This window comes from Columba livia, chromosome Z (genome assembly GCF_036013475.1).
Source record: "Columba livia isolate bColLiv1 breed racing homer chromosome Z, bColLiv1.pat.W.v2, whole genome shotgun sequence".
In the NCBI taxonomy this organism is placed as follows: Eukaryota; Metazoa; Chordata; class Aves; order Columbiformes; family Columbidae; genus Columba; species Columba livia.
Genome location: NC_088642.1, coordinates 10,384,024 through 10,411,407, shown reverse-complemented (window position 1 = coordinate 10,411,407; position 27,384 = coordinate 10,384,024). Strand labels below are relative to the sequence as shown.

At 42.9% G+C, this 27,384-nt stretch overlaps 2 protein-coding genes across 8 annotated transcripts in view; both read right to left on the bottom strand.

Moving 5' to 3' along the window:
• The window catches only part of LOC102097415 (protein unc-13 homolog B), a 222,988-nt gene that overhangs the window by 130,847 nt on the left and 64,757 nt on the right, over positions 1–27,384 (bottom strand). For 4 of the 7 annotated variants that reach the window (XM_065047133.1, XM_065047136.1, XM_065047135.1 and 1 more), the window contains 3 exons: positions 26,106–26,328; positions 11,361–11,687; positions 9,388–9,478 (listed from right to left, as the gene is read on the bottom strand). In XM_065047133.1, the coding sequence (XP_064903205.1) occupies positions 9,388–9,478; positions 11,361–11,687; positions 26,106–26,328 (641 nt within the window). Of the gene's footprint in view, positions 1–9,387; positions 9,479–11,360; positions 11,688–23,889; positions 24,016–26,105; positions 26,329–27,384 lie in introns of all 7 variants that reach the window. The other 3 variants (XM_065047131.1, XM_065047137.1, XM_065047138.1) reach the window with 1 other exon arrangement.
• LOC135577424 (uncharacterized) lies at positions 11,695–23,883 on the bottom strand. Its single transcript, XM_065047124.1, has one exon. The coding sequence runs from the start codon at positions 21,797–21,799 to the stop codon at positions 13,295–13,297; it is 8,505 nt and encodes a 2,834-aa protein (XP_064903196.1). The 5' UTR covers positions 21,800–23,883; the 3' UTR covers positions 11,695–13,294.

The following is a 27,384-nucleotide window of genomic DNA, read 5'->3' as shown; positions in this document are numbered from 1 at the left end:
ATGGGGCAAACCCCTTTTTCTGGCCTACTGTTTTTTTTTCTGTGAAGTTATGATATTATTCAAAGAATTCACTAATAGTTAATGCATCATTTGTGATGCTCTCAGCCAGTGCTGGTTAGCTCCTCTTTTCCCCGAGTCTTGTGCTTTATAAGCCAAAGCTCATTTCTATCTCCCCAGTGCAGCATTTCTTGTACAGATTGCTTCAGTAATACACAACACTGGGAAATATCCCCTCCTCCCACACAGAGCCTTAAAAATAAGAGTGTGAAGTCTGGCTCTCCCAACAGCCAACGCTATTTTTAAGGGCTGCGTATGTGGCAGGTAGGAGTCCCCCCACCCACCTCTCCCATTGCACCCCTATTCTGAGCAGGAGGAACCGATTTACTCCAATGCTGGATTCAAGTCAGTTTCTACTGATCAGCACCATGTGCCAGTGGCAAGTTGAGGTGGTCAGGACACCACAGGTTTCTTTACCCTACGCCACATCAGATACAAACCTCTATTAACAGAGCACACTGCCATAATTCTTTCTGCCATTACATCCCCAAAACAGGGGACAAAAAGGGGAGTTTTGCACAAGGTGGCAACAGCTGCCTTGGCTCCAACTCTCAAAAAAAAAACCCCAGGTTCCATCTCTCCAGAAAGCTTCAGACAACTGCTGCAGCAGGTCCTCAGAAAAGACAAGCACTTGCTCAACAAAGTGTTTGGAGGAGTCTTGGTACAAATGTGAACGCAAGCTGGGCAGCACCAGAGAGAGCAAAAGAGCTTCTGTGGTTCATCCCAGTTCAGAGATGCTCCGTGCACATTAACAGTTCTGTCAGCCTGCAACATGCAAGTCACTTCTGGAGATAAACACAGAAATTGCTGTGACCAGATTGCCTAAGAGAAACGATGCCAGAGACAAAAAAAAAAAATATAGCAACAATTCTGGGTACGTAGGCTAATTGGGAACCTAGGAGATGTACAAGACATAGGTCATCTATCCGCATTGCCAGCCCACTGCTGCCACCCACATCTTGCTCTGCGATCAGAGGTACAACTTCCATGGAGAGGAAGGAGGGTGACTAAGACACCTTTTTCTTCAGAAAACACCAACTGTCAGAACCAAAATCTGTTTTACAAGGCCGTGATGAATTTGAACGGGAATATTTCTCTCGTTTAACATGTCCAAACAGGACAGAAAGTTCAGGGAAGAAGCATTCCCTAGAACAGTGTTACAGCTTACCAGCCAGTGCACCTTCCTAAACCATGGGAAAGCTCATTTAAAACCTCAGTATCACACAGTTTAGATCAGGAGCTGGTGTCCTCTTCACACTTTACATATATTCTAGCTTAAAGTGCTGTCTCTTCTATACAGAGATGCCTCCCATCTGTCATATCTCGAAAAGTCAATCTCAAAAAGTCAAAATCAGAAAGTCTAAGCCCCCACCCACACCAAAACCCCCCAACACTTTGCAAAAGTAGCAAACACTTTCTGTCCAGCTTCACTCCAGAAGTCAAACACACGTGAAACGTTTTAAGTATAAAAAAGGAGATAAAACAGCAGACTATTCACATACATCCCAGTACCGTCACTACCACAGGTCAGATAAGCATACGGTTCAGCCAGACTGGATTACCTGAACTTAATGTGCAGTGCTGACACAAAGTAAGAGATGCACCTGTTTGTGGAACATCCCATGTTTGTAAACTACATCCCAGATATTGCACAAACACCTTCCTTCCCTTCAAGGAAACCAGAGAGATAAACCTTGGAAGAAAAGTAAATTACACTGAGATTCCCGTTCAAAGACTTCAGTTTTGACTCCTGATAAGCAGAGTTTATGATACAAAACTAGAGAAGCAAAGCTATAGTCCTGAATACTACTTTAGAACAGGAAAGGAAATAGCATGTCAGGATTCTTTTCCTTCTCATGGAGGCTACCACTGGCCTTGCAATCCCACGGGAGGCTTGCAGTGAAAAGTAGACTAAAAGTAGAACAGCATTACAGGAAAGTTAGCTATCCACTCTGCAAACTCCTGTTGTGACTAAGAAAACTCCACAAGCTTGCTTGGGTTTTTCTCACCAGCAACAAGAAGGTATGGAGGAACTTCGTTGTGACTGAAGGGGCCAGATGTCCTCTGTGCTGGGGAATACGGACCGTGAACACCAAAACTGTTTCTTTAGCAGAGGTGAATAGAAATCCAGTGTCAGTATAGAGAAATGTTCAACGAAGCTTGCACAAAATGCTGTTAGCTACTGAACACGGTCCTAGCTGCCTGGTCATTATGAAAAGCATTTCTGACCAGCATGTTGCTCTACAAAAGAACATTTCTCTTAATTTTAGCATAATTACTCTAAAAACTACAAGCCTGCTAATTTTTCCCACTGGAGGTATCAAAAAGATACTCAAAAATCACTACAGCAGCTAATGAAGGCACAACACTATTTATTGTATGTACATACAAATAATTATGTCTTTGCTGTAACATAACTGCTGACATTTATTTCAAAGCAGGTTAAAAAACAGTAGTAGGTCTCAGAGAATCTCAGTAAGGATAAATAAACATACATTTTATTCCAAACCGATCTGAATATGCAGATACCTTACTTAAGTCACTTGGAGATGAAAGGACCTTTTTCCCCCTCTCAGTACAGTATGTCAGCAGGACACTTGCTCACAGAGAGGTTACCAGAAGAGACAGACACAAGTTGTCCAAGCACCAGGGAACAACCCCACCGCTAAAGGTGCCTTGGGAACGCTGTGAAGGGTTTTGGGGAGTCCCACCAGACTTTCCAGTCTGCAAACTCAGATGCAACACAGGGAAGTAAGATTATGATGGGGACATAGTGGAACATCTTCACTACTTTTGTATTTAAATATTTTTGAAATAATTATTGTTGTGCAATCCTTAAAGGATGTGAAAAGAAGCATCCTGGCTTGTATCAAGACTAGTGTGGCCAGCAGGCCCAGGGCAGTGATCATCCCGCTGTACTGGGCACTGGTGCGGCCGCACCTTGAATCCTGGGTTCGGTGTTGGGTCCCTCACTACAAGAAAGACATTGAGGTGCTGGAGAGAGTTCAGAGAAGGAAAGGAAGCTGGTGAAGGGTCTGGAGCACAAGTGTGATGAGGAGCAGCTGAGGGAACTGGGGCTGTTCAGCCTGGAGAAAAGGAGGCTGAGGGGAAACCTTACCACTGTCTGCAACTACCTGAAAGGAGGTTGTAGCATGGAGGGTGTTGGTCTCTTCTCCCAAGTAAGAAGTGACAGGAAGAGAAGAAATGGCCTCAGTTTGTGCCAGGGGAGGTTCAGGTTGGATGTTATGAAAAATTTCTTAATTGAAAGGGTTGTCAGGCAGTGGAACAGGCTGCCCATGGAAATGGTGGAGTCACCATTCCTGGAGGTGTTTAAAAGACATGTAGACGAGGTTCTTAGGGACATGTTTTCAAGGTGGACTTGGCTGTGTTAGGTTAACAGTTGAACTCACTGATCCTAAAGGTCTTTTCCAACCAAAATGATTCTATGGTTCTATATGCATTTTATAGATAAGGTAAGCAGAAAGCATTTGACTGCCATTGTGAGCGCAGCTGCCTGACAACAGACAGTCTGCAGGACAGCTGGCAGTGACACTCACATCACACCTTACCTGCACAGACCTGCTCTCCTCTGGTGTACAACAGCGATTCCATGAGTATAAGGGTATTCTACAGATCTCTGTGACGTTTCACAGAATCACAGAATGTCAGGGATTGGAAGGGACCTCAAAAGCTCATCCAGTCCAATCCCCCTGCCGGAGCAGGAACACCCAGATGAGGTTACACAGGAACATGTCCAGGTGGGTTTGAATGTCTCCAGAGAAGGAGACTCCACAACCTCCCTGGGCAGCCTGTTCCAGTGTCTGTCACCCTCACTGAGAAGAAGTTTCTTCTCAAATTTAAGTGGAACCTCCTGTGTTCCAGTTTGTACCCATTACCCCTTGTCCAATCATTGGTTGTCAATGAGAAGAACCTGGCTCCATCCTCGTGACACTCACCCTTTATATATTTATAAATATTAATGAGGTCACCCCTCAGTTTCCTCTGATTGATTAGCAATGCCAGTATTTTGGCTAAAGATAACCTTAAAAAACATAACAGGTAGCAAAGAAGGAAGACATAACCGGAGAGGTAGTTTTTCTGCACAAAGAGAAGTTAGACTCTGTTAGAGTCGCAGTGCTTCAGTTTGCTTCTTTGCCACTGTGTGGGAGGCTTCGAAAATGCAGAGCTTACTCATCTTCATGGGACTGATAAAAAGACACCTAGGCAACAAAGCTGAAGGGAAATAAAATGCCAAAAGTAAACTATTGCATGGACGGCACAGTTCACGAGAGGTGGAAAGGGACAGTTTCTAATCTTTTGGTGACTGGCTCAAAAGATTGATCCAGTCTGGGCTGGTTTTACCCATCAGAGGGCCTGGATTCACATGTGGAGCATAGGGGCAGGCAGGTAACTAACAGATGAAGTAGCAATCAAAACTGGCACCAGTTAGTGCCTTGCTGTCTCCTCACTAGCAGAAAGGACTCTTCGGGTCACCCCACAGCTACAAAATAAAGGCAGAGTGGTGGTTTGCACCATATCTTCCTTTCTCAAAATAACAATAAGGCTTCACACTCCAAGATCACCAATACAGCACTCTGCCTGTTTCAGGGCTTTTAAAAGTGAGACACTGATGGTTCTAAGTACTTTCAGGTGCTTGATCAGAAGTGCAGACTGTAAAGCTATGGGCTATGGAAAAATAAGACTGAAGATATGACTAGGTACCTGTAAAACTAGAGATCAGTCATTTAGTACTCCCCATTGTAGGTGCTTATCATATTCCATAAAAACAATGCCATGAACTACATCTGCAATCTCAGTGTGATCTAGCTACACAGCAGTCAAAAAGAACAGACTATTGGCATTCAACAAAGATTAAAATCAATAATTGGTATAAAATAGCATGCAGAAGAAGAAAAAACAAAGAGGAAATGTCGTTGCAATGACTTTGGTTTTGAAATCAAGAGTAAATTGATGCATTCAGTCTCCTGACATAGAAGAGGAAAATCGTGCATTAGACTTTCTCCCCTGTAAACAAATTCAATATAAGTGGATAAAATCCCAGACCGCACGCCCTCTTGTAATACTTAAATATACTTGAAAGAACTGGTAAGAGAGGCATTTTGATGGTTTGACTGAATATTTGCCCCTCTCCAGCCTGCCAACTCTTCCGTGTTACACAAAACTCAGACTGAAATCTGTGCGATTTTAAAAGTCACGCAGCCACATCCCTAGCTGAAGGCTATTTCAGCTAAAGAGGCTTGTGAGCTGAAGATGTGATAGCTATGTGTTTGTTCTTCTGGAAAAGAAGCTCCCACAGAGGGACTGCAGCACACAAGCTATCAATTAATTCCTCTTTGTAGACAAAGTTCTCAGTGTGAAGGTGAGAATTATTGAGTCATTCCTCTCAGGACTGAAAACCCTAGTTTGATTCTGGCATAATTAAGGCTCCTCTTTGCAAACACAAGGAGAACAAGCAAAACAGCAGAAGTGAAGGAAAAAAAAAGTGCATGCTACCACAAAGCTTTTTTAACATGCACAGTTACAAATTTCTTTGCCATTTTATAACTGTCAAGTCTTAATTAAAATACTACATTTCTCTGACTCATGGTGCTGTAGGATGCATGTATATTATTCACATGAATATTAATCTCTTCCCAGGTAGGAGGCTGAATTGCTCAGGGGATTTATAATCACATCACATATGGAAACTTCTTGGGTGTATTTTTTTTCTCCTTTCTCTCTTTCAAATTTCAGCCCAATCATTAACAATTAAGAGTCATAAGAAACGTTTCAGTAGTCTATGTGACAGGAATCCAGCAGTGTGGATCTGTGAGCTGGAACTCCGCACACATCTGTGAAATTACGTTGGACGTTGAGTAAGGAGAACACGGAAAAGAGCTGGAGGCACTGCTTTGAACACTAAGGACATAAGCAGCTCTCTAAATGCTGTAACAAAAGAGAAGGATAGTCTTCTTGAAAGCTTCTAGGTAATGACAGAAGGTAGGAAGATGTTAATAGTGTGATCAGAGAAAGGAGACATGACCTTTTGTAACTAACAACAGAGTCACTAGTTAGATCATCATCACAGGTATCAGTCTGCCTGATACCTTAGAAGGAATTGTACAAGGTAGAAAAACACTATGGGATTCAGAGCACAAACTAATTAAAAAAAAAAATCAGAAACTCAGTGGCTAGCACTCATGAGAAACAGGCTTAAAGGACCAGGGACTTCAGGAACCTGTTAAAAGTCCATGAAACAGCATTAAAAGACAAAGCTATCCCAGTGAAAGGAAGGAAGGAAAAGACATACAGTGTCAGAAGGCTTGAACCTCCAACTACAGCTGTCCTCTTGAGGAAGATTTTAAGGACAAGCATGGTTGCACAGGGAAGAAATCAACAGGCCAAAGAGCAAAATTAAACACCTATCAGAGAAAACACATGAAAAAAATACACAGCTGATGCTCATGGAAGACAAAGCTATCATTGGGTGGCATCAGAAAGGCTGGAACATTTGACACCTTAATTCCTTCAGGTCTTCACTGACAGGGACAACTGCAGTCAGGCAGCACACAGAATTAATATTGTTTATTTTAAAAAGGGAAAATAAGACATTTAGCCAGCTATGAAAACAGGCTGCAGTAAATGAAAACAAATTTGAAAGCCATCAGATAAGGTAGTTATTTCTAAGTCAGCTGATAAATCTTCATCCTCAGGTACCAGGCTGCAACACCGGCAAGCACAAAGCGCTGAGAACTTGAAAAAAGGCAATCTGCTTGAAGATCTGAGAATAATAAAGCAAGCATTTACGCTTAAAAAACAGGAAGACTCAGATAATTATGAAAGTGCTAACTTGACTTTTTTCACCCCCTCTTGGGAACTGAAAACTGGAACAAATAATCAAATTATTTGTGAATCTTCTAGAACATAAAAAGGAGAGAAAGAACAGCAAGCATGGTTTCATCAAGAGTAGAACTTCTCTAACAAGGTAAATTAGTCTTAGAATAGAAGAAGAACAGTAGAAATTTTATATCCTGAGGTGAGGATGAAACTGCTAAAATAGATACATACACTGGAAAAAAATATACTCGGGATAGCCGAACTCAAAGAATGCATCGAGCTGGGTCCCTCAGGCAGTTCTGGTCACACACAGCCTGGTAGCTTGGGTACTACAACACTTCTCACATACAATTTCAACAATTTGTAGGCATAACAGATTAGGAACAGATAGACAGCAATGTGCTTGAGGAGTGAAAAAAAAACCAATTCAGTAAGAACAAGTGCAAAGCCATATTCAGTCGTAATCCAACACAAACATAGGCTACGACCGACAAAGCGCTGCTTCAGAAGAAAGCTCAGCTCTGGAAAGGATAAGAGGCTAACTGCACATCAGTGTTAGCCTGCGATAAAAAGGCACCATCACAGCAGGATTCCTGATACCTTGGGATATCAGGATCACAGCCTGGTGAACAAAGTCTTCGCTGCTCTGTAGTGCACATGAGCGGGCTCTCAGGTGGGTTTCTACATTCAGTTGTGGACGCTGCACTTCAGGAAAAACAAAGGAAGGGGGTGGGGAAAAGAAATAAAGAAAAATAACCAGTCTGATTAAAGAGTGCCTAAAACAAAAGATCACGAGAAAAGGCTGAAAGAAAAATGGTCATTTAGTGAACATGAGAAGAGTGAATGGGGCTTTGTCCTCTTTGTCCTCGCTTTGCAGCAACCCTTCTCTGTTCCAGAGAGGAAGGGAATCAGTTCTGCTCCTTTACTCCTTGTCCTAATAATGAGAAATGTGTTTATATAGCACAAGGGAGATCTAGAGCAGAGGCTGGGAAACGCCTTTGGATGGCAAAGACAGCTCAGCCCTGGAGCAGAATCCCAGAAGGCTCCATCTTTTAAGTTTTTTCATTTTAAGGAGATTTTGGATCAATAGCTGTTAGGAACGATCAAGGCAAAGCAAATGCTGATATTTTGCTACCATAACTAAACCGGGGCTTCTGTAACACTCATCTCAAAAAAGCATGTCTTCCTTCCAGCTCAGCAGAAACACAAAGACGGATGCTGAACCACCTCACGGACCTTGTACTCTCCGAGAAAAAACAGAGACATCCAGGGAGTGGCATCACTGAATCTCTTGTCCCTTCCCATATGTTTGTGCACTTGTTTTCCATAAGGCACAGAGCTAAAATGTTTTGCTTGCATGCTCTACAAAACCACAACAGAAGTTGCTTTTCTTATTAGACACTGACGGCGTTCTTGAATTTCACTTTCTGTGTCATACAAACGGTTCTGACCCAAATCCCTTCTGTTCAGAAGTGAAGAAACACAGTAATTGTTCGATGGGAAAGAATTTATAATTTAGATAAGCCAAGGGGAAAACTATTTCTGCTATGGCATTTCAGAGGGTGCCCAGATGAAAAAAAAAAAAAATAAAAAAAAAAAAAATAAAAAGGAAAGAAACAGTTTTCCTAAAAATTTGCAACAGATCCAGGAAAGAAAGAAAAGTCCTGCTACTGATAGATGCATAGATACTGTCAAATAATTTCTTATAAGAGCAAAAGAAGAGAACTATAGAAGAAAGCAGTATTTCTAAATGAAATATATTAACTCTGAACTTTGGGTAGTAAGCAATAGTTTATAATCTATAGAATATGAGCACCATATGTTGTCTTTCTGTAGGCATACAGATGGATGAAAGCATAAGACTTTAAAAATAAAAAACACCACAACTTTTGAGTCTTAATCGCTGTTTTCTAAAACAACAGTGTTTATACTGTTGAAGAAAATGTCACAACCTTTTCCTTTTGACTTCCCAAATCAAGTTTATTTATTTTTAAATCTTATTTTCATGAGATGGAAATACCAGTACTTACTATACACCCACTTTCAATTAGTACATATAAAAATATTTGATGTAAAGTTTCCTAAGGAACACTTCACATGACAAATAATACATATAACTCCTACTGAGGTAACAAGATATCCTCAAGTTGCCTTGAGAAAAAGTCTTCATTTCCAACAGTTTAACACAAACAATTTAGACTTAGACATTATTATTACTGCTTACAAATTCAGAGCTAATATCTCTGCCTCTGCACATTTTCTGATATTTGTCTCTAGTTCCATACAATGATGTTCAAAATATTTTGTAGAATTAGACAGCTCTAAGGCCACCACAACATGCTGCAGTCCTACACAACGCATTTGATCAAATTTTTGTCTGTAAAACATCAAAACTGTAAGTGGTGTCTTACAAGGAAGAAGAAATGAATCCTTCAACCACAGATGTAAAACCCAGGTAGCAGAGAGAAGGAGAGCAGCAACACTCCATCCTACCTCTTGAAGCCGCAGTCGAACTTTGCTGATGGCTCTAATCCAGTGGGCTCTTGCCGGAGGAAATGGTGGTGGCTCGTTGTCACCATGGCAGCTTAAAGAAACAGAAATCACTATATGAGGAACACTCATCAGCAGCATTAAAGACTCGGCATTACACAGAGCAATTGCAGCTTCATCTCTGGAAGCTGCAGTGACCAACAGGCTCCGGTCAACACAGCCCTGCACATGTTCTGGGAAGTGAGAGGTGTTTCCGTATACATAGGAACCATCATGGAAACTTTTGAGCTGAAAAATATATAAGTCAGGAAACAATCCAGTCCCAGGAGTAAGATGACATTGGTCAGAAGATGAGGTAAGCAGCCCAAGATACCTGGCTCAAGGCATACCAACATGTTGGTATGATAACTGCACACACAAAGAGGCAGATGGAAGACTTTCCATCCTCGTGCCTGTGGCAGGTCCTTTCTAACCACTGCCTCTTCCTGCTCACCCCTACTGCTACAAATTTACAGCCCCTTTTCAATGGAAACACTGGCAACAGGGCTCGGCTGTGATTTTCCCCATGCATTCACCATTCTCACTCCACGCTCTCCCACAGTTTTTCTAGAAGGCACGTGAAACTGGCAGCACTACTCCATCCCAGTGCCCTGCAGCACATTTTACACTCACGATGTAAAACCTCGTGACACATTGTGCCTTTGGTTGCATTCCTTCTTTATTATGTTGCTGAGGTGCAAATCACCAAAACAAACATCTTCCCTCTCTGCAAAGGACCCCACACTGCTGACAGTATAAAAGAAACATAGCTGAGAGCAACGTGCATCCAGTGCTACACAGCTAACCCAGGTGCAGCTCCAAAGATCAATGTTCAGATCTCAGTTCCATGCATACTCCATGGAGACAGGAATGCATTGCCAGCGAGTGGAGAGAAAGGGAGCCAGTGATGCAGGAGTATCCAAGTAGGATGGCTAAATTAGCCTGAAATAGACTCTGTGGATAACCTTCCCTATGAACAAATATAGGCCAGCCATTCTGGGACAAGACTCCTGCTGCTCTGTAAGGAGAAGAGGAAAGTGAGTCAGAGTTTAAAAACAGCTTAACACTTTTTCTAGTCTTGTTTTCCTTTTTTCATCTTTAGTTTAAGGGTTGCCTACACATGAACCGCTCTGGTTAATTCTCTCACAGCACAGTGACACCATCTGTACTCTCCAAAGGGTACAGACAGGCTGACATCTTTCCATGGATCTAACCAAACCGGATGAAAACAATCCCTCAAGCTTATGAAAGCATAACCATATCCACACCAAGGGCTGCAATTACTTGATTACCTCAGGGAAAAAAAAAGTCACCCCAAAGTTAAGTAGTGAAATTTGAAATTCCAGTAAAACTTGTACAAAACCCAGTGCACTACTACCCAAATTTAGCTGAAATACTTTTGAAGACTGTTTTCAATGCTGCTGACAGCCTGGAAAGCCTAAGTGCAAGGACAAGAAAAGCTGCCACACTGAGTCAGAGCAACATGCCGATTCATATTGTAATTCTACAACCTACAACTACATAAACACTAACTCTAATTGTGGTAGCCTACTACAGAAAGGAACTAGTGCAGCTCTAACCATGACTACGGTTAGTTCTTGGTTGCTCACACATGAGCCTTATCACACATGAGAAATGGAAGCAGCTATCTTCAGGCTAGACTACATTCATCAAACCAGACACAGAAAACACAGCAAAGGGGCTTCAAAGCACTAGCAAGCATTCCTCTTCATATACATACTGAACATAATTCAAGCTTGGCCAATGTCTCATAAATAAGGGGTCCTGCACATAAAGATGTTTCACAGATCAGCAACAATAAGTTAGTTGTTAAGAGAAGGCTGCAAGAACAATGTATATAATCTGCCCCAGAAAATGGCAAAGACAGGAATTCTTTTTGGATTGGTTGAAAAGAACTCAGTAATAGTTTCACCTACCTCACTTGTGCCACTGCATCAACATCCTTGGGCTTCTCGAGCTCCAGAGGTATCTTAGTAGCAGAATGGTCTGCGCGTTTCTGCTCTGTCTCACAGACCTTCTCCTCCTCTCCTTTGCCACGGGGCTCCTCTTGCTCCCTGAGCCATGCCTGACCATCCTTCTGGTGGCTGCCCAAGCTGTGGTAGGAATGATTTGACGCTCTTTCCTGGTGATCATCTTCTTGCTCAGAGGCATGGGCGCTTTCATGAGAATGGTCCAGCTCACTTAGGTGGGAGCTTCCCTGGCTGACATTACAAGAGGAGCCGTATCTACTACTGCCAGCGGGGCTGTGAGAGAACAAGAAAGCCCATTAGAGAAAAAAAAAAAGAAACGGTGGCCTGGAGAAACACAAAGCAATCTGCACATCTAGCAAGCTGAGAGGAACACTAAATATTATTGAAAAGACATGTTATGAAGACGTATTTAACTATTATGCTGCCTGAACTAGATCTAGGGTTCCAAAGCTCAAAACTTTGGTAGGCAGTAGAAGTACTTCACTTGCAGCCTACCAGGACATAGAACATATATGCTGAAGGTCTTTCTTGCATCAGCTGGCTACTTATTCACCTTACACCAGCCAGAAACCGCCAGTGAGGATATTCTAATGACCAGACAGAAATAAGAATGGAAACATAGCAATTCAGCGTGGAAGTGTTTCTGTATTCTGCAGTTCCACTGCAGCTAAGCTCTTTACAATGACCACTTAAGCTGACTGTTGTTAAGAAGTACCATTAACTCAACATTACTTTTATATATATTATACATTTGTGATAAAATACATTGGAGTCAAGATTAAGGTTTCCAAGACTATCAACTTAAAACCTTTTGCAAAAGTAGAGCCATTGTCCAAATAGAAGCCGCATGTCTCATTTCAAGAGAGATATTCCCAGAATTAAATTTATATAAAAAATTAACACCACAGGGGTGAGATCTCTGTGATTCAAGACACAACTTCCAGGACTGAATTCCCAGAATCCTCACACAGAATACGGCGGATGGAAATTTCTCATGCAGTCAGGACAGCTACTGCCGAGAACTAAGCAGCACTAATGTTTCTCTGCCACTCTTAGGACAATTTGAAGCCAGATAGGAAGTTTCAGAAGTGCAGCGTTACAACTGTTTGATCAGAGGCACAAGTTTCACTTACATCACACAGATGTTTAAGTGCAGTGAGCCTCTGTTTTGATTTTTGAGGGCAATTGTAACATAATTTGTGCACAGGACTGAATACACACCCGTGAAATACTGATACCTTCCCTTTAGTGGCTTTCCTAACTGCATGAAATAACCTTTGCACAGATTTTAGGAAAAGCAAGTATGATGATAGAATACCTTCACTGGTGTCTCTGAAAACATTTTAAAACCTTCAGTAATGTGAAATGAATCTAATTAGTTTTATTATACATTGGCAGTTGGTTAAATTTCTCTCTAAAATTAAAAGCCTTTACCTCGCATTTTGAAAACAAAATGCTCATTCCTTCCCATACATTCTATCTACTCCTACTTTTTTCTTAGCAAATGCAACATCATTATCACTAAACAAGAAAGCAAAGTGAATGGTATGCAGTAGAATTAACACACAAAGAGTATAACTTCTGAAAGGCTAATGAAATTAGCATTAAAAGCATCTCATTTAGCGGGACACAGTATAAGAACATGGGAAATCCAATTACACTCACAGAAGAAAGAGTGGAAAGAGGTGAGAAAATCACCTAAAGGCTTGTGCATAACTAGTGGCTGCAGTTTGCCACATCCTCTGTGACAACTATCAGTAATACTACAATCACTTGACAACAAACAGGGGATGGGACTGAGCTACTAACATCAGACACCAAGGCCAATATCTACTGCTGCAGTACTGCATTATAAATGGTCAGAACCTTGAAACCATTTATTATGCCTCATTTGTGACTAGCCTTTTCTCATTCAGCTGTTCCACGCTATTCAGCTCTGCAGCCTGTGTCCCAGGATGAAGCACTGCTCCATCAAGAGCAGAATCAAGCTCAGCTTCTTTCAGTTCAGGCTTGTCTGCTGCATGCTCTTCTGCATGATCTTCTTTCTGCAGTTCACCTGAAATCACGTTCTGTTGTTGATCTTCTGACTCTTTACCCAACTTCTCTCCCAGCTCTTTGTTGGATGTATGATCAACAGCGCTTGCACCAGATGGTTCTTCAGAAAGTTCATTGTGTACAGTGTCAGGCTGCTTTGAAGACAAGTTTACTTCTATATTTGCGTCAGTCAGTTGATCTGAGACTGCAGACTTTGAGTTTGCATCTGAACTGACTGTTCCTAACACCTTGTCATCTGGTTTTGACAAAGCCTGTGGTGGTACATGTGGTTCCTTTTTGGCAGAGGTCTCCCTGTTGTCTTTTTGCCAGGGAAAGGAGAAATCTAGCTTTTTGCCAAATACTGCTCCTTGGGCACTCTCTGGCTTACTCACCTTTTCTTCACTACCTCCTTCAAATAAAGTTGAAGAAAGCTTCTTAAAGCTGGACATGAGGCCCTGATCAGCCCCTGCTTTATTAACAGAAGGTGGCTGCTGAGAGAAGAATGACCCAAATGGCTTTCCACTATCAGCAGATGACATAAAGCTGAATTTTGGCAAACTGGGCATGTTTGGTATTTCAAAGACTGTTTTACTGCTGTTTGCATCTGAGGGAACATTAGTAGGTTTATCCTGTTTCTTCAGGTCACATTTGGAAGCAAACCCTTCTGCAGGCACTTCATCAATCACGAACTGTTTCTCCTGTTCAACAGTTTGCTGTTCCACCTCACTTGTCTTCTCTCCATTCAGCTGCGGCAGATGAACGTGGGGCTCATCAGCTGGAGCTGTGGGTTCTCTAGCATTGCTACTGACCACGTCCTGCTGATCAATACCAGCACTGGCCTGACCCCCTGTAACAGCAGGCTCTGATTCAAGCATAGCACTCTCCTGCAACTGGGAAAGGTTTGCATCTGCCTCATTACTTGGGGCTTCCTTTTCCAGCTCAGGCCCATCAGTAGAGCCAGTATGAAGGATGACAACATCTGCCTTGTCTGTAGAAGCAGCTTGTTCTTCTGTCACATGTGGAGACCCTACATCTAGTTGGTGAGTATTTACATCAGCCGGGCCAGTGGCCTCAGCCTGCACCGTATCAACTGCATTACTGAAATCAGACTGGGGCAGCTTTGCGTCCACCATCTCCGAGGGCTGCGCATCATTACCCAACTGCAGAACCTTGAGGGCCTGATTTTCACTAGAGACTGCTGTTTCTGGAGTGATACTCAAGGGTTCCTCTTTACAGGTTTCAGAGTTCCTATTTTCCTCAGTTTCTGTTTTCATAGAAGACTCTTCTACGGAGTTCTCTGCTGCTGAAACAGGTACTATATCTGCCTTCAGAGAGCTTGTGATGTCTCTCTTAGACTCTCTGGCTGCAGCAGTATTTTCTGTCTCCCTAGTGTCTTTTGCTGGAACAGACCCAGTGACATCTTTCACACTAGTGCTTTGGGGCTTAGGGGTGGATTTTGGAGGCATCTCTTTTGGAGGTTCTTTTGGGCCTTTGAAGATACCAAAGAGATCACTTGTGAAAGCTGGGGCTGGGCCACTGGGAAGGGATGAGAAACCAAAGAAAGAGGAGCTTTTCTTCTGTGCAGGAGGAGGTGCAGTAGCTTGAGGTTGGGAAAAGAAACCAGATAACGTTTTGGGTGGTTTCATTTTTGTCATGAAACTTGAAAACATTTCAACTGAAGAATCCAGCACCGATTTATCACCCTCAGATTCCTTAGGTTTGTTTTGCAAATTAGATGCCTCTGGCATATTAGAGGGAGTGTGTAGCTCTTGTGCGTGTTGTAACCTGTCACCAGGAGTTTGTTCAGGTAATTTACGTTCTGGTAACTCACGTTGTACACGTACTTCTTCAGACACTGCTTCATTTTTTATGTCACTCACAATATTTAAGTCACTTAGACCCTGGGAATCCATTTTATCACCCAAGGCCATGCTATCATCTTTCTTTTCGGAAGGTTGTCCTTTTGAAGAATAGGACTCTTCTTTATCAGTAGGAAATGCAACACTGTCCATTTTCCCTGTGCTATCCAAAGCATCTTCTTCTGCCCCTAAGGAAAGAGTCTGTTGGCCCTGAGAACCCTCCTGCGCACTGGGAGTCTGAAGGCAAGGATCAGCAGCAGACAAACTGGCTCCTGCAACATCATCAGCCTGTGGAAGCTTCTCTAAGTCATTCTCTTTAGCTACCTCAGCAACACCTCCTACGTTTTCCTCTGCCAGCATTTCTGATTTATTTTCTGGGATTGTGAGGTTATTCGACATCTGTTTGCCAGTCACTGCTGCAATAATATCATCAACTTCTTTTTTATTGTCTGCATCCTGTTGCCTGGCAGAACTGCTAATTTTGACACCAGAGTCAGTAGAAATATTTTGCTTCACATATGGCTTAGAGTTCACTGGTTTAGCTGGTTTTGTATTGTTCTCCTGTCCTGGAGCAGTTTGTGGCTTTTCATCCAAAAATGATGTCAAATTGAAGAAGCTGAAGCTAGTACTTCTTTGAGGTACACTCTTCTCAGCAGTTGGGCCGCTGGAGAAGAACGAGGGCAGATGAAACAGCCCCTCTGTTTCTTGCTGCTTCCCACCCGCAGGAGCAGCAGCAGGTGCTGCAGGCTTTGGTTCCTCTGACCCCGTGAAGAAGGAGAATAAGCTCTTACTGGCCGGCTGTGCTGGCTGGGATTTCGAAGCAGTGATACCAGAAAAGCTGAATGGCAAACCAAAACCTGACTCTTTAGGTGCCTGGTCTGGCTTTGGCTTTTCCTGATGAACTGTGCCTCCTGAACGATTTCCTCCTTGTTGCTTTGGTGCAGCCATGGGTACGCTGCTTTGCTGCACAGCTGATGGACTCGGTTGGCTTGTTTTGGGACCTATTGGCTTCTGCAAAACACTTGCAGGATGCACTTTTTGACTCTCAGGAGACTCCTCAGCTTTACCTCTTCGTTGTTCCATTTGTACCACAGGGCTAGGAGAGACAGGCCTGTCCATGCCTTCTGTTCGCAGCCCTTCCTTGGGGGTGGAGGACAGACATGGCATACTGGCACTCTGGAGACTCCCCGACTTCTCAGTTTGTTGTCTCGACTCGGCCACAGTTCTGCTATTGGTTTTTGGCAGAGTCGTAGTACTTGGGGTTGGCTGAGAAGACACAGCCTCCACTTTGAAGATATCTCCAAGGGATCCAAATAACGACGAGATGCTGGAGGTTTCCTTACGTTCCGGCTGTGTCACCTTTTCTGGTTTATCACTTTGACTTTTTTGCAAATCCGGCGATGGCTGCGGCGCTTTGCTTACTTGGGTTTTAAAGAAATCGAAAAACCCAGAAGCTTGGGTTTTGTTGGCAGTTGAGCCTGCAGGAGAATCTTCTCCAAGACTGAACAATTTCAGAGCACTTTTAAATAGTGTCTCCTCAGGCTCAGTGGCTGGGTGGCTCTGATTTGGCTGTGACTGCCTTGGTTCACTAATACTTGCATGCCCTTCAATATGCTTGGAAGGTGGTGTTGCTTTAACAGGTCTGTCTTCTCGCTTGGGTCTGCCATCTGGAGTTTCCCTCAGTTGAGAAGGAGATTTTGTTAGTCCTGTTTTTTTAGCACGGATGTTTTCATTCTGATTTAATTCTGGCTTTTCATTTCTAGCAGCCTCCAAATTAAGTTCTGATGAAGTATTTCTTCTCGGTTCTGACATAACAGGAAACTTTTGTCCTGTTCGTGCCTCATCTGATTTTCTATTTGGTGCAAGAGAGAAAATATCAGTTCTGTTTTCAGGTGACTTCGACTGCGCATCTGTTCTTTTCAAGGCAGAATCTTCTGATGTCTCAGGGTCAGGACCTGAAGACTTTCCAATTAGTCCACCCAAAGCAGAAAATAAAGAGCTAACTTTGTTCACTGGTGTCTTCTTATCCTCCTCGGTCTTTTTTGCTTCTGTTACTTTTTCAGTAGATGCCACAGTTTCTTCAGCTTTAGGAGTAGATTGAAACAGATGGAAACCAAAGAATCCTGATGACCCACTCCCAGTAGTTGTCACGGGGACAGCCTTATCCCCTTCCTTGGTGTGGACTTCTTTACTCAGAGATTTACTGAAAGCTGTTCTGGAATGGGTTCTGAGATCAAGGGTTAGTGGAGACTCCTCTGAATAATTCAGGGTTTCCTTCTCAGGTCTAAAATCTACTTTGAGTTTTTGAAGTTTATAACCTGAGAAATCTAATGGCTCCTCTCTCTGATAATAAATAGACTCTTCAAACATTTGTGAAAAAGTCTCCAAATTCATATTCATTAGCTGATCACTCCTCTGCAAAGCTACTGACAAATCCAGAGGTTTATTTGTTGTATAATCTTCTAAAGACTCTTCCTCAGCAAACCAAAACAGCTCATCTTCACTGCCAAGAGGGACTTTAAAACCACAAACAGCAATTGTGTTGTCTTCTAGTACAGCTCTTGGGATGGAATCCATCTGAAAATTATAATCCCAGCAGCCTGGGTAGGAATATGTTTCAGGAGCACACACGTAGACATACTGTCCAGTGGGATCGGTGAGCAGCGAGTACACAAACTGGCTGTCACTGTACATGTAGTATCCACAATCACCATCTTCTGATGGCCACCATACACCCTGCTCAAGCATCATTAGCCACTCCTGATACTCCTGGCTATAGGATGAGTACACAAAGCTCTCATCCATACTTAAAGTCTCTTGGTCAATTAGAGTCCACATAGTTCCATCACAGCCAGAGGAGTAGCTTAAATCCATGGGCAACTCTTCTAATGAGTAACTGCCATCTCTTTCAAATGGTGGCAACTTACTATAACTTTCATTGAGAGAATTAGCCGTCCATGCATCATTTTCTTCTGAACAAACATCTTGAGACATTAACTGGTCAAATGATTCATATGACATCACACTTAAATCCAAACTCTGCCCATCGAAATTGGCATTAGTCTGCCAATCCATCACATTTGCATTTCCATCCTTTTTACAGAGATTCACTACCGTATCATTTTCAGGCCAGTCCAAGAACTGAGGGGGCAGAACAGAGTTCTGGTTTAACACGTAGTAAACTGGTACTGCTATTTCCTGAGGGGCAGCCAGTTCCTCCACTTCATATTCCCATTCAAAGCTGGAATGGCTTCTTGTTTCCTGATAAGCTGCATACTTCTCTGTAAGGTTATAGCTTTTATTAGTTAGATTGAGAAATTCATTTGACCCTTTGTTTAAAAGGGTTGGAAAAACTCTAGATTCCGCATTCTGGTAAGGGATATGCCTACTATTTATAGGCTTTCCAGATAAGTCCTGTACCTTGTCTTGAAGATTTAGAGCATCAGGATGCCCACAATAGGAAACATGGCGCTCAGCTATTTTATTTACGTTTGCATTGGACAGGTGGTCAGTAGTTTTGGAAGATTCCATTGTTTTCACATTATCCAATTTCTCCTTTGGTTTAGGCAGGAGATTTTTTAAGAAGCTGGAAGATTCCTGCTTTTCTCCAGTGCTGCTCTGAGTGTCAGAAGCCATTCCCGAGTTGCTGGGTTTTGCCTCCGAGCTAGAATCCTCACCTCTATCAAACAGCTTCCTGAAGCCTAGAGAGTTTGTTTTCACTTTCTCTTGCTTACTTTCAGACAAGTTTTCATTCGAAGCAAATTTAAATAAGCCAGAAAATAATCCAGGAGAAGTGCTTTTCTGGCCATCACGCTCGCTTTTAGCAGTCAGGTCTTGATTATTTGCTGTGTTTTCATTAGGAGAAACGCGAAGAATTCCGGAAAGAAAACCTGGTGTGTGCTTCTTCTGCAAATCATCGGCACCTGCAGCTTCTGGCCCTCTGGCTGAAGAGATGGCTTCAGCTGAGCTGTTATTCAAGTCTGGTGCATTTAGTCCTTCTCTTGTCAATCCTCCTTCTGCATTTCTAGGTTCTTCCTGAGTACCCTTAGTTCTCTGCTGCTCTCCTGCAGCCCTAAATGTAGCAGAGTCACTCTCCTTGTGGTTTTTTATGTTTACTTGGGCACTAGATAGGTTTTCTTTATTCATGTTTTTTGTTTGTACAAGTTCCACCTTATCATCTGATAAATTTGGAACAGAGCTAGATTTTAATGAAGTGGCATTTTCTGAATTACTGTTTCTGTCTTTAAGCAAAGAAGTGCCTCTAGAACTCTGATTAATTCTTTGGTCCTGTGAAGGTGCTAGATTTTCTGCAGAAGAAAATTTAAATAATGAAGGAATAAAGCCTCCTTTCTCGTTCGCATGTTCCTGTTTTTCTGAAAAACCCAACCCACTGAAAAAAGGAAGTTTTCCAGTGAAAGGAAATGAGTGTTCTTCATTTGATGAACTGTTTTGTCTTACATCCTCCTCAGACTTATGGCCTTTAAAATGCCCTGATGTACCTTCTTTCTGCCCGTGTTCAGCAGAAGGAAGCAACAACTGACTAAAAGACTTTTTGAGTGGACTGAAAAAGCTTCCAGATGCTGTACCTTGATCTTGAGGCTGCGAATTAAGTTCCTCATTGCCTTTGTTTTGCTTGTTTTCCAGCCCACGACCTGCGTTATGCTGGTCCCCTGCACGACTTGCAGAAGGCTGCTCCCTGGCAGCGGGGACACCCTGTTTCACAGCGGCATCTGACTGCTTCTGTGGCACATCCTGCTGCCTGGGAGCCAGGAGACCATCGAAATTGGCTTTCAGACTGAAGGAACTGACTGAGCTTGTGAGCTTGCCAAAGATGGAAGACACAGAAGTGCTGTTTGCATTCACCTCTGCCTCGCTTCTGGACTCACTTGTCCGCACCTCTGGAACAGCGCTGCTGGTCCTAGCTGCTGCTTGCCCAGATGGCCTCTCGCTTCTGTTTGCCTCATCAGCTTTCACAGCGTGACTGTCCCCCTTGGTGTGCTGCTCTTTTATGACTTCTTGTTTTGGCTCTTCCTTCTCAGAGAAGATCTTTAAAGGATTAAACATGCCTAGAACAGAATTCACAACCGAATGTTGGTTCTGCTGGCTGCTGGCAGTAGTTCCTTGTGATTGCTGCAGATGATGCGGTACAGAAGCCTTACTGTCCATCTCAGTGGTTTCTGGCTTGTTGGAGCTTATGTTCTGCGCTCTTTTATCACCACTCACCTGGGATGGTAGCAGAGAGTGAAGAGAGAACTTGGCATCACCTTTATTGTCTGTCATCACACCAGAAGATGAACTCTCATTTTTGGTCTTACTAGACAACAAATTTGAGATTCCACTTTCTGATGGGTTTCTGGTTTCTGTCTTCTCTGGAGTGGAAGAAACAAGCTTTTCAACAGAGGCTGTGAGCTGCTTTGTGCTTGACCCCACCTTTTCAGTGAAGGAGCTGAACAGGGAATTCACCGTATTCTTCACACCTGACAGGTCTGGGAGAGATTCAGATTTTCCCTTGGTACTCTCCTCTGCAGCAGGAGGTTTGGTCTGTTCAGGCTTCCTGCTTTCTACTGAATTACCAGCACTTCCCTGCTTTGGTGACATGCTCTCAACATTTTTTCTAGTCTCTGGCAATGCACCAAATTTGTTGATTTCTTCCTCCTTTTCAGCCAAGTATTCTGAAACTGATTCTACGAGACACTGAAGTTCATCCATCGTGTCTATGTACTCCTCGCTGGGTTCTTCAACAGGAGACAGTGCTAAGTCTTGCACAGGATGACCATGCTTGCTCCCTTTAGCCTTGTGTTTGTTATCACAGCTAGCCTTTAACTGGGAGCCCAGATTTGCAGGGTAATTAACAGCGAAGTTTCTCAAATGGCTGATGTCAGAATCATTCCACGTTTCTGAAAGCGTAGCCAGCTCCTCCACCTCTTCGTCTGAAACTGGCGAGTACTGGAACTCATCAGAAGCACTGCTGTCAAATTCCTCAAGGATATCCACAGGCAGAAAAGTGTTATCTGGCATCCCTATAAGTTTCATGTCTTCACTGTTACTGAGGTGAAGTGAGCCTTCATGGTTCACTCTCGGCTTGGTGGGCAACTTCCCACTTTTAACCATTAAGCCATTTTTATATGGACGCAGGACAGGATAAGCAGGTAACCGCTCCTTATTTTCAGAGCTACTGGTATATTTTCCAGTTCTATCATATACTGGGAAATCATCATTAAGTTCAGAAGTACTTGTCAAACCATTGAAATAAACCGATTTCTCCCCAGGAAACTGCAGACCCCTATTACTGTGCAGGATTATTCGTTCACTCTCTTCAAAATTGTGCCGCAGCTTCTTTTTCCTTCTCCTGTCTATTGTATCGTATTCCTGAGGATATCTGGGGACATTTACAGACCCTGACTCAACACATACGTTTTGGCAGCACCTTGATCTTTCAACATGATTTAAATTTTCTCTTTTTGAGAGAGTTTCCTTCTTCTTTATGTTCATTTCCTGCCGACTTCTATTTTTATGGCTCTTTTCTAAGAATTCCTCTATTAGCTGTTTTCCTAGCTCTTCATAGTCACTCTTCTGTTCTTCTTCTCCGTCTTCAGAGTTAAATGGAATGATCCTGACTCTTTCATTTCTACCTAGAGATCCTTGTCTAAGAAGAGAAATAAAAGGGGTAGGAAAGGAAGAGAGGCAAGAAAAAAAAAATAGGAAGAGGAAAATAAGAGTTTTTTAAAAAAACTCTGAAAAGGACAGAAAAAACAGTAATGAAAAAAAGTGCATTAAATAAAGGCAAATTAAAATGGGGAAAATCCAGAGATAACAAAACTGAAAACCTGCCAGTCTGCTACCTTTACACTTCAATCAAACAGTCAAAAAAAGCAGCATGGGTTATGATATTCCACCTGTTACAGCTGCACAAAACTTAGAAATGCCTGTTTGAAGGAGAATAGCTTTTCGTGATCGAGGGAGGGCACACAGCCTTGGCTGTACCAGTAGTCTGCTGTTGCTTTTTTAGGCATGCGGAAGAAGTCACTTATTACAGTAACAGGACTACTTCGAGGCACGGTGCCCACGCACCCTGTCCCACCGTACTGCACGTGCATGTCAGTCGCTCCAGGCTGCAGACGTTGTTCTAGCAGTATTCATGAGGCACACAGGCACTCTGTTTCTCCCAAGGGTGGCAGCAGAGCAGGGGCTGCACAAAAAGCCTCGGGAGCCATTGGACCCCAGGGGCGTGGAGAAAGGGGACAAAATGCAAACTGTGCACAGCAGCAACACGAGGAGTTCTGGCTACTCTTCTGCCCCCACTGCAGCTACTGCCCTCATGAGGCTCTTACCAACACAAAATGAAGATCCTCGGAGCTGTTACTAGATCAGAAGGCAGAACAAGACACTGGTGGTGGATATCAGCCCATCATAAACCTCAGATGCTTCTCAGGATCTGTACTTCTCATTTATAATGCATCTAAACAGATCCAGCAACCTATACCTTGTCCATTGTGGGAGAATGGACTAAAGCAGCTAGCGTTTTGCTATCAAACAATCTGAAGCTTCCTAGAAACCCAAGAAAATGATCCTCGGCATTTTGGGATTAATTATCAGCCCTTTATCAGAAGGATTAACTCAATTGCTCAACAACGTGAAGGCTATCAGCAGGTAAGTTTCCTCTTTATCTAAATCTCACAAAACAAACAATTCCTGCCAGCCAACATAAAAATAAACAAATAAAATCTGGATGTTAAAAAAAATAAAATCAAAATGCTCATCTGAAAGATGCACTGCAGCTTTGCCCCACATCATTCACTGTTGAAAACTAAGGCGCATGAGGGCACGCGTGCCCTGGCCAAATAATAGCAGGGCAAGAGAAGGGAAAAGGCAAAGGGCATGTGGGCATTGTACGGATACTGCTAATGCAAGAGTCTACACCTTGAGAGCTGCCTGGGGCACCCCAGTGTAGGACACCGACTGGAGAGCCCTGAGAGAGAAACAGGTCATTGCGTCTTCACTGCTGCTGCTTTAGCGTTTCACTTCCACCAGTATTAGCTAACTTACACTAATTGGAAAGATACTCATTACTTTAAGTGAGCCCTGCTTTACACAGTTTAGAACACTTACTACATTTCTTGATTGCCATTTTAAGTTGGTAATTGAAATTATTTTCTTAAAAAAGCTAATGGAATTTAAAAGACTCCCAGGGCCACCATAGCTACCGGATCAAGCCCTTCCAAATCTCAGCTGAAAGAAATGGGAGCTACATGAATGCCTGAAGAGCCATTAACTGTAAATGTTGAACCAACAATTGACTAATTTAGGCATAAAGGAAATTACTTTTCCTCCTAATTGATCTCCCCCCATGTTTCCTATGTTATTGTACAAAGCATTCATTTTACTAGAAATAAAGCAATGACAAGAAGTCCATCACCTGAGAGAAGAAAAAGATGACAACATCAGCCTAGTGTTAAACTAACACAGAACTGAAACGGAGCCAAGGGCAAACAGCGAGCATCAGCTGAGATGTATCACAAGACCACTTCACGGCAGCAAACAGCAAGAAGACAAGCACACAGGCTGCAAAGAGGTTAACCCACCTATCCGACAGCTCTAGAGAGCGCCTGCTCTCTAGCGAGCACTGGCGGCTTGTCATTTGGCTAGACTGGGACGCGGACTCTAGGTCAGTTCGGCCACTCACTGTGGAATCTAGGCTACCGTACCGCCTTGGAAGTAAATAGAGCAAGAGCAGGGAGACACGGAGGACACATGGTTACACAAAATGAACACTGCAAAGAAAGTTAGTGCTTCAAAAAAAAAAAAAAAAACACAAGGGGGGGAAAGATGTCAGATATTCTGAAGCCAAACTGGCTGTTGGCAGCAAAACACACTCCAAGGACAAATAAGAATAATGCTGCTTGTCCTTACGAGAGGGGGGAATAAAACACATACACTTTACATCTATCAAAGTAACACAGTATCACGTAACAGCTGGTAAAGAAGATCAGAACTCTTCCAGCCAAACGCATATGTTGTAAGAAGAATAAAAAACATAGGTGTCAGTAGAGCCAGTTTCAATTGAAGCATTTTGGCACAGGCAACTTTTTGCACCATTTAAGACAGGTTCTAGCAGAACCTTGTCTGGTTCTTCTGGGTCTGCCCAGGAGAGCTTCCTGCAAGGTGTCGTTTCCTCAGCAATCACCGACTGCAGTCTGCCAGGAACACTGATTTCATCAGGTGGCTGCCTGGTCCACAGCACCTAGAGCTGCTAGGAGCAAAAGTCAAACACAATGCGGTTTTGCAATACTCAGATACAACTGTGTTTGGAAAATATTTAAGATCTACCCACGTTCTTCTTTTCAGCCAGCTCTCGTTAGAAATACCTTTCTGGTAAGAAAGAGAATCCCACATAGCTTCTTCGGAAAGCTCATTTGCATTTTCTGAGTTCTAAGATTAAATACGTAGCAAAAAAGTCTTGCTGGGCATGTGGAAAATGCACATGGCAACAGGGATGCTCAGAGGGAATCAATCACCACCTAGAACTTGCCTTCCTGGGGTGACATTCATTTTAGACCAGAGCAGACTGCAAAACTCATCATTCTTAAGGAAACTTCACCTTTCATATCAACATCTTCAGAAAAATCAGAAAAAAATAAATACATATTCCATCTTGGTGTTCTTTAACATCCAAACCAGCAGTGCTTCTTTGGAAGGTCTTGAAAACTCATCCATCAGATACAATTAAAAGTGTATACACCCCATAACTCCAAGCAAGGTGAGCCATAAGATTACTTGTATCGTCAACATCACCCCAAGAAGTCACATAACTGCAAAAACATGGCTGGGGACCCAATACCACTGTCCAGCTTGGCTTTTTCATACCAAAAAAAAAGTGCTTTAGCTTATCTTTCCAGACTCTCAGTAAGATCTTCAGCAATATCACCACTGCAAACCAGCAGCACAGAATAGCACGGGAGAGGGAAAAACTTGCTTATGTAAGACATTTAATAGACTAGGAAAAGTTCTGCTCTCCCCTTACACTTAACTCATCCTTTATTTGGAACAGCAGTTTTGTAAAGATTCTGCAGTTCCCAGCACAACCAGCTGTAGTTCACAGCCATTGATTCTGTGAAGTTAATGCTGTAACGCTTAAAACTTAAAAAAAAACAGAAAAGCAGTTGTGAAACTACTGATTTATCATCAAAAAGCTAATTTAGAGCAAGTAAACTATCTTTTATACAGCTCAAAGGAAGTCAAAAGAAAAAAAGAAATTACAATATTCTACAGTGCTACAAGATAAACAAAAATCCCAAACCAAACAAACTAACAAAGAAAAAAACCCACACATACATAATCGGTTATAGACTTTCTTCTTGAATATGCTGTTTTGCAAGAGCTAATAGAAGAACGGGAACTAACCTGAAACAGAAAACAGATCTGCCCCAAGAAAGAAATTCCTAATAGGATAACTCTGCTAGACCATGTTTCATAACTTGGGAGGCACACCCATGCAGTGGCACCAGGACGACCAAATACCTAGTGCTCTGGCCTCCAAAGGTACGTAGAAGCAAGAATAAGTGACCTCAGAGTCGAGCATATCTTTTAAAGGTAATTTACTAAACTGACAGATCTGGTATAACACATAGCCTTATTTTTCCTGGTTCACAGCAGAGTCCTGGTGTTAACAAAACCCATACCACCCTCCTATCCACGGGCCTTTCAGAGCCCCTGAGCTGCCCTCCTCTGCCCGCACAGCACCTCCAGGGTCCGCTGCGGAAAAATCAACGGGGAGAGCCACCCAGAAGACAGCACCCACCTGATGGCCGCGTGCTCCCGATAATCCAGGTCGTAGCTTTGCAGGGAGTCGGCGCGGGGGTCCCGCACGACCCCCTGCTGCTGCAGGCGCGACGGGACGGTGAACTGGTGCACGGAGGCGTTGGGCTGCGCGGTGGTGTGGTACGGAGGGGGAACGCTGCTGCTCGTCTCGCTGCGGTAGTCGCTGTCTCTGTCGTCCACGGCACTGTCAGCATCTTCAAAGGCTGGGAAAGAAAAGCACTTATGTACACGGCTCTCTCGGGTAGCCTTGCTGGGACAGCGAGGCCCGTTTGTTTTTTTAAAGAATGGCAAAAAAAACAGCTACTTCTGCTACAGATGAATCTCGATCTGGCAGCTGTTTGTAACCTCCAGTGCATACCACGCAACTCCAGTGATTGCCTCCACACCGTCCTTTCCCACTTCTTATCACACGAGTTTATTTCTCTTCAGTCATTCACAACAAGCATATTAAGACATTTTATTTAAAACAAAGAACAAAAACCACCCCCAACACCCAAAATTTCCAGTTCTTTGCTGTTACCAAAATGAAAATTTAGATGGGGGGAGTGGGGGGGGGAAATCCTTTTTGGAAAGGAGCTCTTTCCTGGAAAATTTTTCAACCCTTACATTGTAATACTTATCTCCTCAGTATAGAATCCTCAACTAGTACTCCACAGTTCTGGATGTTTTTTAGTGGGTTTTGGGTTAAGAGAAACTTCTGTTAACTTTAGTTAAGAGAAACTAATGAAAAGCACTCAACAGGAAAATCAGAACTGAGAGAGCAGCTCTGCTTATAAACAGTTATAGTACTTCTTACAGAGGAAAAACTGCTACGTTTAACACACATCAGTACATCGGCTTGAGTTTAGTAGCCAACACTAATGACAGTCTTCACAGAGGAAAAAGCTCCTTTCCAGCGAGTCTCTCTCCCTGTGGAAACACTTCTGCTTGTTAACCCTTTAGAAAAAGAGAATGCAGAATCATAGCCAAGAAAGGCATAAAAATACAACATTGGTGTACGGCTGTGTTTGGCTGTGCAGCAGAACAGAAGGTTATCTTTGCAAGCTTAAAGTGAAATACACACACCGTACGGCAGCGGAGTGCACCATTAACATGCTTGAAACAAAGGAAAATAAGGATCAGCCATTATTCACTCTCTCCACCAACAAAAGTCTGTCTAAAAAGGACAATCAAATTAAAGTCCCCTTCTGATACGTTATTCAATAATGTGTTCCCTACACAGCCATTTCCCACAAGGCTGAACAATAAAGTCAAAGTGC